Source organism: Rhipicephalus sanguineus, chromosome 4 (assembly GCF_013339695.2).
Source record: "Rhipicephalus sanguineus isolate Rsan-2018 chromosome 4, BIME_Rsan_1.4, whole genome shotgun sequence".
Lineage (NCBI taxonomy): Eukaryota > Metazoa > Arthropoda > Arachnida > Ixodida > Ixodidae > Rhipicephalus > Rhipicephalus sanguineus.
In genome coordinates, this window is record NC_051179.1 from 68,419,626 (window position 1) to 68,433,110 (window position 13,485).

Below are 13,485 nucleotides of genomic sequence, written 5' to 3' on the forward strand. Positions count from 1 at the left end.
GGATTCCGTGGGGAGGATTCCTCGATGGGATTTCGTGACAAAGCGTCCGCCAGCTGATTTTGTGCGCCAGCACGGTGACGGATGTCGTACGTGTAGTCCTGGAGCCGAACAATCCATCGGGCAAACTTGTGTTTGAGGTGCCGCTTCTGGAACATCCATGCGATCGCGGAGTTGTCTGTTACCACCGTGAAGTGTCGGCCAAACAAGTAATGGCGGAACTTTTCATCCACACTCCACACTACGGCCAAACACTCCAGTTCATTTGAATGATAATGACGTTCCGCGTCCGAGAGTTTACGACTGGCGTAGGAGATGACGTGCCCGCGCCCACTTGTGTCACGTTGAAGCAAAACTGCCCCTAGGCCAATCTGACTCGCATCAGTATGCACTTCTGTCACCCAATCTTCATTAAAGTGGCAGAGCACTGGGCTATGCGTAAGCTGGTGTTTGAGGGTTTGGAAGGCGTTATCCTGCGAAGGACCCCATTGAAATTGAGCGCCTTTCTTCAGTAAGTCCGTGAGTGGAGCAGCGGTTGACGCAAAGCTCGGCACGAACTTGCGCAAGTATGACGCCATTCCGAGGAATACTTGGAGCTGTTTGATAGATGTTGGTGCAGGGTACTTGGCTACGGCGTCTATGCGTTCAGGCAAGGGTCGCACGCCATTACGAGATATCTGATAACCGAGATATGATATCGTCGTCAACCCGAACTGGCACTTCTCGCGGTTAAGTCGAAAGCCGGTGTTATGCAACCTCTGCAGTACTGTGTCGAGATGCTGTAGATGTTGTTTTTCTGTTTCCCCGATGACTAGAATGTCGTCGAGGTAAACGACACAGGCGTGGTCGATCAACGTGCCCAACACCGTGTTCATGGCACGCTGAAATGTGCTTGGGGCAGTTCGCAGACCGAAAGGCATCCGGTTAAATTCGTACAAGCCAGATGGAGTCCGGAAGGCCGTCTTAAACTTATCTCCTTCAGCCACGTTTATCTGCCAATACCCTGCTTTCAGGTCTAGTGATGAAAAGAACCTGGCATTTCGTACGGCGTCAATAGTATCGTCAATTCGTGGCAGTGGGTACGAGTCTGGTATGGTGTGTTTGTTCAACTCTCGGTAGTCGACACAGAATCGGAGATTGCCGTCCTTTTTACGGACTAGGACAACAGGTGCTGCCCACGGGCTAGCAGACGGCCTGATGATGTTAGCGGCCAGCATTTCTTGCACCTGTTGGTCGATTACAGTCCGCTCTCGTTCGGCGTATCTACGTAACGGTATGGACACCGGCGGATGGTTGTCGGTTGTAATATGGTGCTCTAGCACGCTAGTACCGGGGAGCTGATCCGTAGTATCAGCGAAGAGCGACGCGTGCCTCTCGAGTATAGCGGGGAGTGTAAGTGGTGTTGTCAGCTCACCTGGTTGAGCCGGAGGCGTACTTGGGGCTACGGGACGGAGGCTGACGCTACTTCCTTCCACAGTGAGGCGCACATCCTCGGAGAGAAGGTAGTCGGCACCCAAGACTATGTCTGCCGGCAAGTCTTCGAACACGGGCACCGAGGACAAGAACTTGTGGCCGGCCTCGGTGTTGATCTGCAGGTTTATGGCACCGACCGGTAGTACGTCACCACCGAGGCCCCGCAGCGGTGGCTCCGTCCAAGGCTGGAGATCTCCTGGGGCGTGGCGTCGAAGCAATGCCGTACGCTGTGCTCCGGTATCGACGAGAGCCGTCAGTTCTCCAATGCCGTCGACGGTGACCATGAGGGTTGGAAGTGGACGTGCTTGATATTGTACGGCTTGAGGCTGACTTTGTGGGCAGTTTTTATACCCATGCCCGAAGCGCCCACACGTATAGCATCCACGTCTCGGTGGACCCGGCTCCTTAGGGGAAACTGTAGCCGCACGCCGATGAGATGTGTCCTGCAACTCCACTGCCTGGCGTACAAAAGCGGGGATGTCGGCTGGGTGGGTGGTGGCGGACAAGACGGCCGCGTGCGTCGAGTCAAGGATCCCGTCGATGACGTACTGCCTGGCTGCTGAGGAGGTCCATAGTATGCCGCAAGCTTGTAAAAGGGACAGCTTGTCGTAGATGTAAGTTGCGACGTCTTCAGTTGCACCTTGCCGGCGTGACCGCATGGTCATGAAACGATCGTCATAAGCGCTCGGAAGCGGCTCAAACGCGGACGTCAGGGCCGCGCTCCATGTCGGCCAGGTAGTGTAAGCGCTGCCTTCGAATCGATGCCATGCTTGGGCGGATCCTCGCAGACGTCCTTCGGCGACGGATTTCTTGATTGTGTCACTCCAAGAGTGTTTAAGAGCGACCGAGTTTACGACGCTTACCCATCTCGCGGGGTCATCCTTAAACCCGTGAAAACATGGAATTTCGTTCTCAGTGGACGATCCATGTGGGGCGCACCCAAAGCCGGATGTCTTGAGCTCTTGAGCGAACATCGAGAAGGCTTGGGAAATCGCTTCGCCGCAATCATGACGCGGAGCCGCCGTGGAGGCCTGGACGCCGTCCGTGGTCGGTGGCAAGTCCGTGAGTACTCGGCCACTTCGGAGTGTAGTTGACGCAGGGATGTCGGGGTCGGTAGTTCGCGACTGCGCCATTGTAGAAGAACGACACAGAGACAGCACCCTTGCTGCGGGCAGGCTGTTCTATTTCATCCTCGTCCTTCTCTTCTTCGCCCTCGTTCCCGAGCTTCTGTGCCACTCTTCGTCACTACAATATATATATATATATATATATATATATATATATATATATATATATATATATATATATATATTTATTCCTGCAGCGTGTCTGCGGTTCTGTCAGCTTCTTGCTGCCCGTTTTTGTTTCTTGTCATCATTACTCTGAACCACAGGCGTGCGCAGGGCTCTTGATTAGGGGTAAAGGGGGGGAGTTTCACACCTCCCCCCTTCCCTTGAGGCCCTTACGATCAAAACGCAGTGCGATGACCAAGGTATTTCGCTCTGTGCTTCTCTGTTTTCAAAGCAGGCGGAGCACTAGTCGCCACGCACTGCTTTGTTTGTGTCTGTATTGAGGGGCAAAGATTGCTAATTGGCTCACCGATCTTTTAGTTAATTTGCTATCCCCGAGCTCGCGCGTTCGGACGTCACAACCGTCTCGCTTTCAATATATAACCTTTAACCATTACTATGCCATCTCGTGCACGCGACACGATTTCCGTTTCCGTTCGTTGACTTCGAAGCCCGTGTGACGCAAGTTATTATACGCGCTGCGGAACAAGTGGGCGGCGGTGCTAAATATATGCCTTCGATAATTACCAGGCAGATTTATAAGGTATAGCGAACGTCCAATTAAGACGCTGTCGCGGACGTTTCCTAAAATTGTCCCAAGATGCTATGTACGTCACTTGTTTATAGCGCACTGTAATGCAGCTGGAGTTGTTTTTGTACTTCAAGAGAGGAAAATTTTCTGCTAGCACATTATTTCCCAAATGAAACTGGAAAAATTTCCAGATGAAAATATGACTTCCCGACTCTGAAAATGCCCTTTCAAGCTAGGAATGGTTCTTATTTCCAGCCAGCTTGGAATGAAAAATTCCAAGCCAGAGCGATTTCTAGCTGAAAACGATGCTTGAAAGGGGATTTGCAGCTGTTAATTCACACCGATTTCACCTGCATTGCTTGAACCAGTTCAAGCCAACTGAAAACCAGCAGGTTACCTGGTGGTTCCAGCAGCATCCTAGCAGAAAACCAGTATCTTGCTGGAACCAGTACACAAAACCAGTAGGCACCCTGCTGGAACCAGTACAGTAAGCAGGATGCTTGCTGGGACCAGCATAAAACCAGCAAGCACCCTGCTGGAACCAGCAGAGGACCAGTAAGCATCCTGCTGGAACCAGTACAACCAGCAGGAAACCAGCAGCTGTCCTGCTGGTTCCACCAGAAACCAGCACAAACCAGCAGAAAACCAGCAGGAAATTTTCACCTGGGCTGTTTTGCAAATAAATCGTGATGGGGGCGCCACGGTCGGAGGAGTGCCCACTTTGTCGCCCGTCACCTTAAGCCACGTTCTCTTTGGCTGCCCTGCCGAACCTCCCACGCAGGGGCAGCCCGCCATCAGAACATGAAAGGAATGGGAGGCCCTCCCTGCAACGCAGGATATGGACGCATAGCTTCGCTGTGTGAACCGGGGTGCCAGTGCCCTGCATGGCGCTGCGTGGTCTGGGCGCAATGTGATGGCCGTGCGGAGGCCAAGGGTTCGTAAAGGGTCCAAACTCACTCGCCATTGGGCGAGTGAATCCAAATTCACTTTCTCAAAATGTGGGGAAAGGGTCCAAACTCACTTTCCCAAAATGTGGGGAAAAGGTCCAAACTAACTTTCCCAAAATGTGGGGAAAGGGTCCAAATTCACTTTCCCAAAATGTGGGAAAAGGGTCCAAACTCACTTTCCCAAAATGTGAGGAAAGAGTCCAAATTCGCTTTCCCAAAATGTGGGAAAAGGGTCCAAATTCACTTTCCCAAAATGTGGGAAAAGGGTCCGAATTCACTTTCGCAAAATGTGGGAAAAAGCCATTGATGTTCAGGCTCTCTTTCGCGTGTGCTAAACTTACATGTGAAGGGCCTCCGTGTCCACCGTTGGATACGGTTTTGTTTGCGTCGTGTCCGCTTCCTCGCAACGACTGAATAATAGATTGACTTTGATTAACTAACCTCGGCTACGAACGACGCTTCCGACGAGAACCTGGAAAATGTGCACGTAGCTCTCTCGAATTCCCATGCCATCGTCGGCGGTCGGTGCACCTGAACCCGCATACGTCTTGATTGGCATGGGAGCAACGACGCAGTGAAGGCGTTCATATGTGTGTGTCATGTGAGATTTAAAAACATGGCTTCGGGGGTCTCCCGCGATTATTTAGCTTCGGGCTACGCGGAAAAGAAACTGGGAGCAACTTTCTCACGTCAACGTAAGACAATACAGACACACACGTGTAGCTATCCTCTTTAGGCAGCGCCTTCTATCGATGACGCAAAAGCAAGGAGCTGTGACGTCAGCCGCCTTACATAGCGAACAGATGTTTCCGTTTCGGAGCACGCCGTGATGAAAAGATGAACTAGGTATACCCGTCGCACGACGCCCTTTGATTGTATTGGCTGTCAGCCAGTTCAGTCGTAACGTCACACAGCTCAGAGCTGGCGGACACGTGCGCTTCGACTTGCTGCTTTACGACATATCTTCCGTAAACGATCTTTCTTTTGCGTAATGTTCCCGTTACTCTCACATTGAGATTCCTTATAGTCACCCGTGCATGACACCGGAATCGGTAAGGGAACCTCCGTCTATAAGGCATTAGTTGCAGTACGCTAAGCGAAACATATGCAAACAGCGCACAACTTGTAATCCACTCGCAGCTATCAAGTCTGAGATCACCGTGGTAGCGATGATTCTGTATGTGTATTCCGAGTGTGCGAGGCAACTCAGGTGAAAGCACCATGCAATTGCTGACACGTACAAAAATTAAGCGCCTGATGAAAGATCGCGCGGCAAACTCGAGCATGTAGGTGCTCTTCGCGAGTAAGGTCAAAGGTTGGCTCAAAATGAGTCATAACTATCTTACTTAATCATTGCTTGAAGGAAAGAAGATTACTTTTGAGGGCTCGTTTTTCTTTGTTAGACACAATATTAATGAGAACTAACAGACAACAATGCCTAGGAAAGTATAGGGGGTGTTATTTGTAGTAATTGGAATATAAATGTGAAGAAAGTAAAGTGGACGAAAAGATAACTTGCCGCCGGCAGGGACCGAACCTGCGACCTTCGAATAACGCGTCCGATGCTCTACCACTGAGCTACGGCGGCGGTCATCTCCCCGTCCACTTTATAGGGTATATATGTGAATTAAACTTAGGAGTGCTAGTCAGCGCCGATCGCAGCCGTGGCGGCGAGTGGAATCATTGCTTGATTTATTATATAGTTTATCAAAGGAACGCGCGCGCTAGGAGATATTGCGATAGAGTACTCTGAAATAGTGTACGGAGAACCGAGATCGGGAATTGCTTTTATTAAGTACTTGGACTTCGCGTGCCACAACTAGGCAATTTGATTGGACGCTCCATGTATGGGGAGCAATCCGGATTTGGAGTTGTGCAGCTTGATAGAGGATTCTATATTTCGAGCGGTGTCGACCACATCTCGAACAAGAAAAAAACGCTCATGAACTCACGAGCGTGAAGGAGGATCCCAGGAGATCAAGATTATTAATCCGAAGCATTCCACCACGGCTTATCTTATATACTATAACCCCAGTGTTGCTCATTGATGTGAGTCAACTGAGTCCCCCGAACGTATACAGGCTCTCCCATCGAACAACTGTTACTACACCCACGTGTACAATGTCTTGGATGTTGTGCAAAACAGAAATTTCTCTTCGTGCTGTAGTTGCGATCAACATAACGTTATTCTTGCAACGTGTGGTAATGCGGTGTGGGATTATTTGCATGCAGCTGAGCCACATGCGCCACTGACTCACGCTTCACCCTCTCCCCACAAACTTCTTTCTTCGGCAGCGCATTGCACATTTCGCTACGCGCATTTGTTCATAGATCCACATCAGATAGACTGCCTGCAGAGTGGATGACTTCAGTTCTCCGCGTGCATAAAAGTGACGATATTAAGATTTGAGACTTAGACGAAAGGTGATTGCTAAGCACCATGTGCAGCTCAAACAGATGTTCGTAATAGCGGAATGGGAACGTTTGACCTTTTTCTTCCCTTTAAAGTTATTTCATTTATACAAGACACATGCGCATCAGTCGCGTGACCTTTTTGGAACAGTGGGTGGTACGTGGGTGTACAAATCACTGCCTCAGAGACGGCTCTCCCGAAATATAACTAATGGCAATCACGAAGGCCCGGAAGCAATTGCAGGAGCGGAAGACGCGTCGTGTTCACCGTGTATTTTTTTTTTTTTTTAGCACCACGCAGTCTGGATTGTATATGAATACGGAGCGGAATTCGCCGGCTGTAGGTCAAGTAAGAGGAGAGAAACAAGCTGAAAGGACGCGCGACTTCGCTGTCGTAAAACATGCGCAGATAAGAAATTAATATAGGGCTTTAAGATAAATTGAGAACGCATCCAGGAAAAAAGGACCACTGTAACGCGCGTAGATACCATCTCGTCAGAAAGCGAAGACGACATGAAAGAAGCTTCCTGTCCAATGTTGTTATAGGCCTCTTCACCAAGCATCATTAGTGTCCTCTATCAAAATTTTTTAACGATCAGAACTATTGCCACTGCCCCGGAACAGTAAAAGCTTTAAAGTTATCGGATACTTTAGCGGACGGCCTAGCTTCCATGAGTTTAAAGAGGCGTTAAAAAAAGGGGGAAATCTATCGCATTCCCGACGGCCAAGAAATTCATTTAACCTTATTCACCGAAGAAGAAAGAAGGTATAGGCTTATAGAAATAGAATGGTCAGAAGTATGGAGGTCTGCACCATCAACCCATACCGGCGTTACCGCTGGCGTTAAGGTTATAAATTTAGTAGGGAAAGATATACGACAGTGAGCCTGTATAGTGACGTCAGATAATGGAGCGGATGGACGAAAGAAAGAACAAAAAAAAAAAAAAACACAGACAAGGCAGAGACGACAGTATATGTACGTCGGAGACGACAGACAAGCTTACGTAGCTCAATGCTTGCTCAATCAGGCTTCGGGGCTCTTTGCTAGGCTAGAATCTTCCGACTCTCATGAGTACAAAAAGGTACGATGTACTACCAGAGAGAGGTCTAAGAAGGAACATATGACGTACGCCACTATAAACCTGAAAAGAAGAATAAGAAAAAAAGAAAAGAATGAAGCGCTCGTGCTATCAGTGCTCGCAATGCAGGCATCGCCGCAACCTCCACAACCACGAATGCGTGGGCGCTCCGTAGGGTTTCCGTACTTGTTTTACCGAAGCGTGACAGGCAATCAGTCAGCAATGATAGGCCTGCGAGTCCGCGGCCTGGATATTTCGAAACGTGAGAGGAACAACATCTGCAGCAGCAACAGCAGCGTCGCACGATGTCAGGTCCCTGAATATTTTCTACGCAATACATCGGCGTACGTCCACTCAGACGGAGCTTGCGTCGCAGAATGACGCGAGACGAGGAAGAAGACAAAAAAAAAAGAAACCAGCTTTGACATGAGCGCTGTCGCCCGAACGCTGCGTTTCGAGTTAGCGGACGTCCTCCACTGGAGAGTAGTCAGTCCCACTGCTCCCGCCAAGTGCGAGTTCTCCGACGATCGAACAAAGCAGCGCAAAAGAAAAGGGCGCCCGAAAAAAAGTACACTCCACGAAAACGCGAGAAAACGCCGCGCGCGAGCGCAACTTCGCAGCGCCCCGCGAGAGCGACGAGAGACCACGTGCCACAACACCCCGGACGTGACGTAAACTGCGTCATAGTCCGCAGAGAGGAAGTTCCGGCGTCCACGTGGTGACGCCACGTCCAATGGCCGTAATCCACATGAACTTTGTTGAGTGTGTTCGCCTGTCATCTGCACCGCGCCACGGAAACTTACGCAGGACTCACTACAGCCTTTAAATGGTACGATGGTACGTACGAACATTCATTTGAGACGCACATTCAATTCTGTGTCCATTTTCCCCTCGTTTCCGAGCCGTTCGAGGCAGCGGTGAGCCAGCAGCCGCTGCCGAAACCTTGAATGGTGCGAAGCCGGCACTTGCGGATGAATTGCCTAGGCCTAAAACGCTGTGCACGGGGGCTTCCCGTTCGGAGGACCTTTTTTTTTATTGCCGTTCCCTCCTCGCTTTCGCCGCGTTTCGTGCCCGTGTAACGTCCACATCGGCGCCTAGAACGTGGTTCACTGCATGTTTATTGTATATAAAGTCGAGATAAAGCCCTTCCTCGAATAGACTTCGAGACTGCGTAAGTCGTCGCTAGATTCCTTCAGCGGGTCGCGTGCATAGCACTGTGCTACGGGTACATTTTTCTTGCTTGCCCTGTTGCCCTGCAAAGAGAATCTCCACAGATTTGCATACAGGTCGTGATGTTCGCTGGAGCGTTGACCGTCCGTGCGCTTGAGTTTTATGCTTGGATTTGTTGTGCGGGTGCTAGCGAAAAAGAAGCAAAACTGGGTTCTCGCGGTCTGAGAACGAGCAAGTCTCAACGGGATTACGAGCGTCGTTCCTAGGTCGTCAATATTTCACCATGCTGTGTCGTCGTCGCGTGACTCTTGCTGGAGAGTTTTTCTTTCCATTTTTTTTTCTTCTCGGGTCTTCCGCTCTCTCGGTCGTGAGCGTGCCTGCACACTGCTTGATCGACCTGGCTCGATGAGCGAAAACGTTGCCGATTTAGTTTTTTTCGTCGGATCTTTCGGACTCAGCGGTGTGCTAGTGGCTTGCGCGACATTTCGACAGTCCCGTTTCGTAGAACTCGCACCGTGTTCGCTCTGTTGCAGGTTTTTTTTGTCCAACCGCGTGGTTTAGAAGTTTCTCGTCGTTCGGTCGCGGTGTGTGTTCAGTTCGTTCACCCGACCGGCAGGAGAGGCTGACCGTGCGAAAAAAAGAGAAAAAAAAAACTTGAAAGGTGTGTGGTGAACAGAAGAAAAGCGCTTCTCGCATTTTACATGCGACCTCCGCGCGTGACGCAAACGCTGACGTAGACATTACGAGGAGGGACATTTAATTAAAAAGCCACTGCTCGCGCTGCGTTGGTCATGCGCCAAAGAAACGGGATGGAGAATCAGATAGGCGGATATTTCTGGGAGGCTTATGACGTTTTTCATGGCCGCTTAGGGCAGCACGGCGAAAAGAAGGAACTGTGATCGAACAATTGTTTATTTTCCCGAAGGTCCGATGGCGCGACGTGGTGAGGTAGCTGCGTACGAGAGAAAACAGCTCACTTTTTCCTTTATTTTTTTCTTCGTTACGCCGCCGGAGACAATGGTTCCTGGGGACGTCAATGAGGAAGTCGCTTAATGCGATTTGTGGACCCGTCTAGAGCGCACTGTATGCCGTGCACGACCATCACATGCCTTTTCACTTATTTAACACGCGTTCGCGACCTCCCGTTTCCGAGATTGCCCTCGAAAATGGCAGGCCCGTTGGCGATTGGAAGTGCCAGAAATTTATTCTGCGGCGTATATCCTCAAGAAAAGAAAGCCTACACGCGACATTGGAAGCAGTAGACGAAAGCAAAGTGACGTACAAACGCAGGACGATTTGGTTGTGTGAGAATCGTGTACGATCGTTATCGCAGAATGTGTGTGTGCGTGGGCTGCATTATCATATTCTCCACCCGAGGGCATGTGTTCATGTTCACACAGGATATATGTTACTCTGTGTCTTTACACGTTGAAAGCAAGGAGCAGCTCTCTAACGTGGTTTAACGACTTGATCGGCTGCCTGAAACTCTTGATGCAATACTGCATGATAGCTGGCTCAGACTGTACGAAGTCTCATTATGGCGGGCTCAGAATTGGCTCACCATTCGCAGCAAAGCTCCCCATATGACCAGTGTCACTTAAAAACAGTTCTTTGAAGCAGTAGACTTAAAGAGTCCTTGGAGTTTGTTGTCTAACTAAACCAGTGTGAAATCAAAACTGTGCCTTCAACAGCCTGATCTGTGAACAGGTGGTGGTGGGTGCGAGAGTTTCTTCAAGTTTGTGATTTCGTTAGCGAGGTAGAGTTGGTGTGCCTCCACCTTTAGGAGGAGTGTGCGACTGAAGTCAAGCCCTCGCATCTGTTCACGTGGTGCGTCTGTTACAGGAGAGATTTAGCGTGTCCGGTGTACGCCATGCCATTTGCGTCACAGTGAGTTAACTGGTAGCGACATATTTTGTCACTTTCGTCTAACCACAACACATCTTCACATTGCTCCAGTTATGTTTTCACTGGAGAAAAGGTTTTAAAAGGCAACACGTTGATGATTGCACCGCTGCCAAATATTCACACCAGCAGCGATGTAGCGGTGGTCTTCTTCTGGTTGAGCTCTGCATCACCAGGTGGCACCACCACCCTTGCCGCTGATGCCTCTGGTAACGCACTGACGTCAAGAAGTTTGCGGACAAACTAAAAACTCTCCTGATGATAGTGTATCACGTTGCCTGTTGATGTACGTGGTCGTATAGAGTGCTGAGACGTGTCGTCCCCGTTCTCGTGCAGTATTGACAGCAGAGGGGGCCGCGGACGGGCGGGCAGTAGCAGCAGCAGCCAGTAGAGGCCAGCACTTGAGCAGCGGGGCCCGGCTGAGGAGGAGCGGGCGCCATGGAGCTGGCACACACCAAGTCCACCAAGGAGGTGCTGGACTACTTCGGCACAGACCCCGAGCGAGGCCTCACCGAGTCCCAGGTCAAAAAGCTACAGGACAAGTATGGTCCCAACGGTAAGCCTCTTCCATACGTTCTTATAACTCTCGTTTCTTCCTTGGTTATGTGCTCATCATCTGGGAAGGCAGCATCAGTTCAAGCTTGCATTTGGTGTACTTAATTGTGTACTAACGCTTCAGGTGTACTTAATTTGACTTTTTTTCTCATGTGTATTGGTAATGTGAGCATTTAGACATGCTCATGTTTCCTTTCTGTTTACACTCGCAGCCTGTTACATGCTGAAGCAATAAGTGCCAGTGTGCTGTACCTAAGTGACCTAAAAATAACGTTTAATGGATGACACACGTTCCTCTAGTCACACCTATAAAATGCGATGCTGCTGGTTGGCAGTACTTGTCTGCGTCACATTGTCTTAGAAAATTGTGTGTTACAATGAAGCCTTTTATGCAGCTCTTTGGAAGCGTCGTATTTGTTCATGGTTTAGCATTTTTTGCAAGTTATTGTCGGTGTAAACAAAGTTCTATGCTGTAGGATACATGTCTTAGGAGTGCTCTTGTACTAATGAGCTTGCGGAGTTGTTGCAATAATTTATGCTGATTTTACAGCAGGCTTGCTGCGTACGTCCTTTGAGAACACAGTTGAGGGTGTTACTATCAAGACGTGATAGCATGCAGGGATATTTTTTCCATATTTTGCAGGCTTTCCTAGAAAGAAACACCTAAACGATCCCATGGTAAAAAGAAAACCATAAATGCTTCATGATAATTTTTTACTACTGCTGGTTGCCTAAAAAGAATGCTACCTCTTAGAAATCAAGTTAGCTGATCGGTCTTGTAATCTCATGCCGAAGAATACAAGCAACTTTGTACAGCTAGTAAGAGTATTCCATCAGTCTCGATCTCCCATAGGGCACCAATTTGCTCGGTTCAAGTTACATGCAAACATTGGGTATGCCCAAGGCCGCACAGTGTGACGTGTGTGGTGTGCACTACCCTGAAATGCTTTCTCTTCGCTTGCTGGCAGACTTCGGTGGCGTCCGGAGGCTGGCCATATTGAGAGCGGCGTAAGTGTGATGACGAGCCCGACAGATTGCGCACATTACCACCACGACACACCTTCTCCGTGCACACTTGCATGTGCACTTGGTCACAACTTTTTGGCAGGGGACTTTTTGTGACGAGGGCGCAACGATGCTTTGTAGCTGGCTGAGGCACGTACACACCAGACACCCACAAACCACACTGCTCGTTGTAAGGCATGCGTTTCTCAGATAGCGTTGTTTCATCCACCTTGTGTCCTACGCTATCTCTGTAGTGCATTTTTTTTTTATCGAGTAAGTTGGGATGTGCGAATAACAGTACATAGGCTCACGAATTAGCTTAACTTTGCTGTGTGGTATTAGTTTACCTAAAGTTTAGTTGCTGGAAGTAGTGTTGTTGAGTACACAGCGTTTTGCTTAAGGGAAACTTCGGCATCTTTCTAACCATAATGTGACATGGCTATTTTCGAATGCTATCAACGGTCCAGTGACGAATAAAGTGGTTCAGCTTGCTTAGTAACTCATCAATAATTTTAGATAACTAAAAAGGGATGTGTCGAAATTGAAACCAGGACGGATAGCTGCTTTGTGCAATGCCTGTGATGACATTGCACGGTACATATGTTGCTAGTGTGAGAAAAGACACTGGCAACGAAATTCAACAATGCGGCGAGCTGTGCCAGCTTTTCAAAACTTGACAGTAGCGATTTCAGTGATAATTTGAGTATGGGAAGATTGCCATTTGTTTTTTACTGCCTGCCTGGCGATGTAGGACACATCACAAACACAGGGTGGCCCACATTTTGAGGCATGATACGGAAACTCACTAAAAATCATTAAAATTCATTCTGAAGGAAACTAGATTAATTGCAGTTGTATAGTTTGACACAGATTATAGAACTAATGAAAACATGTATAGAAAATTTTATGAGATCAGTGGACATGGAAAATCGCTGGAGTTGCTTAAGGTATTAATGCATCCGTCTCGTGTAACTGATGTGCAAGTTTGTGGGCACAGGAGCCATCTTTGTTGCCATGTCTTCTTTTATTTTTTAGATGTTGTTAGGGGTTATCACTATTGTATAGTGCAAAATTTAGGGCTGTTCTTCAAGCCCCTGAATGTAAAAAAAAAAATCGTTTCATCA

General features: G+C 48.9%; 1 protein-coding gene across 5 annotated transcripts in view; it reads left to right on the plus strand.

Annotated features, from left to right (window-relative positions):
- The window catches only part of LOC119390185 (calcium-transporting ATPase sarcoplasmic/endoplasmic reticulum type), a 139,802-nt gene that overhangs the window by 90,581 nt on the left and 35,736 nt on the right, over positions 1 to 13,485 (plus strand). For 3 of the 5 annotated variants that reach the window (XM_037657746.2, XM_037657743.2, XM_049414688.1), the window contains exon 2: positions 11,138 to 11,357. In XM_037657746.2, coding sequence (XP_037513674.1) covers positions 11,240 to 11,357 — 118 coding nt within the window. In that variant the 5' untranslated portion in view covers positions 11,138 to 11,239. Of the gene's footprint in view, positions 1 to 8,363; positions 8,567 to 11,137; positions 11,358 to 13,485 lie in introns of those variants that run through there. The other 2 variants (XM_037657742.2, XM_037657745.2) reach the window with 2 other exon arrangements.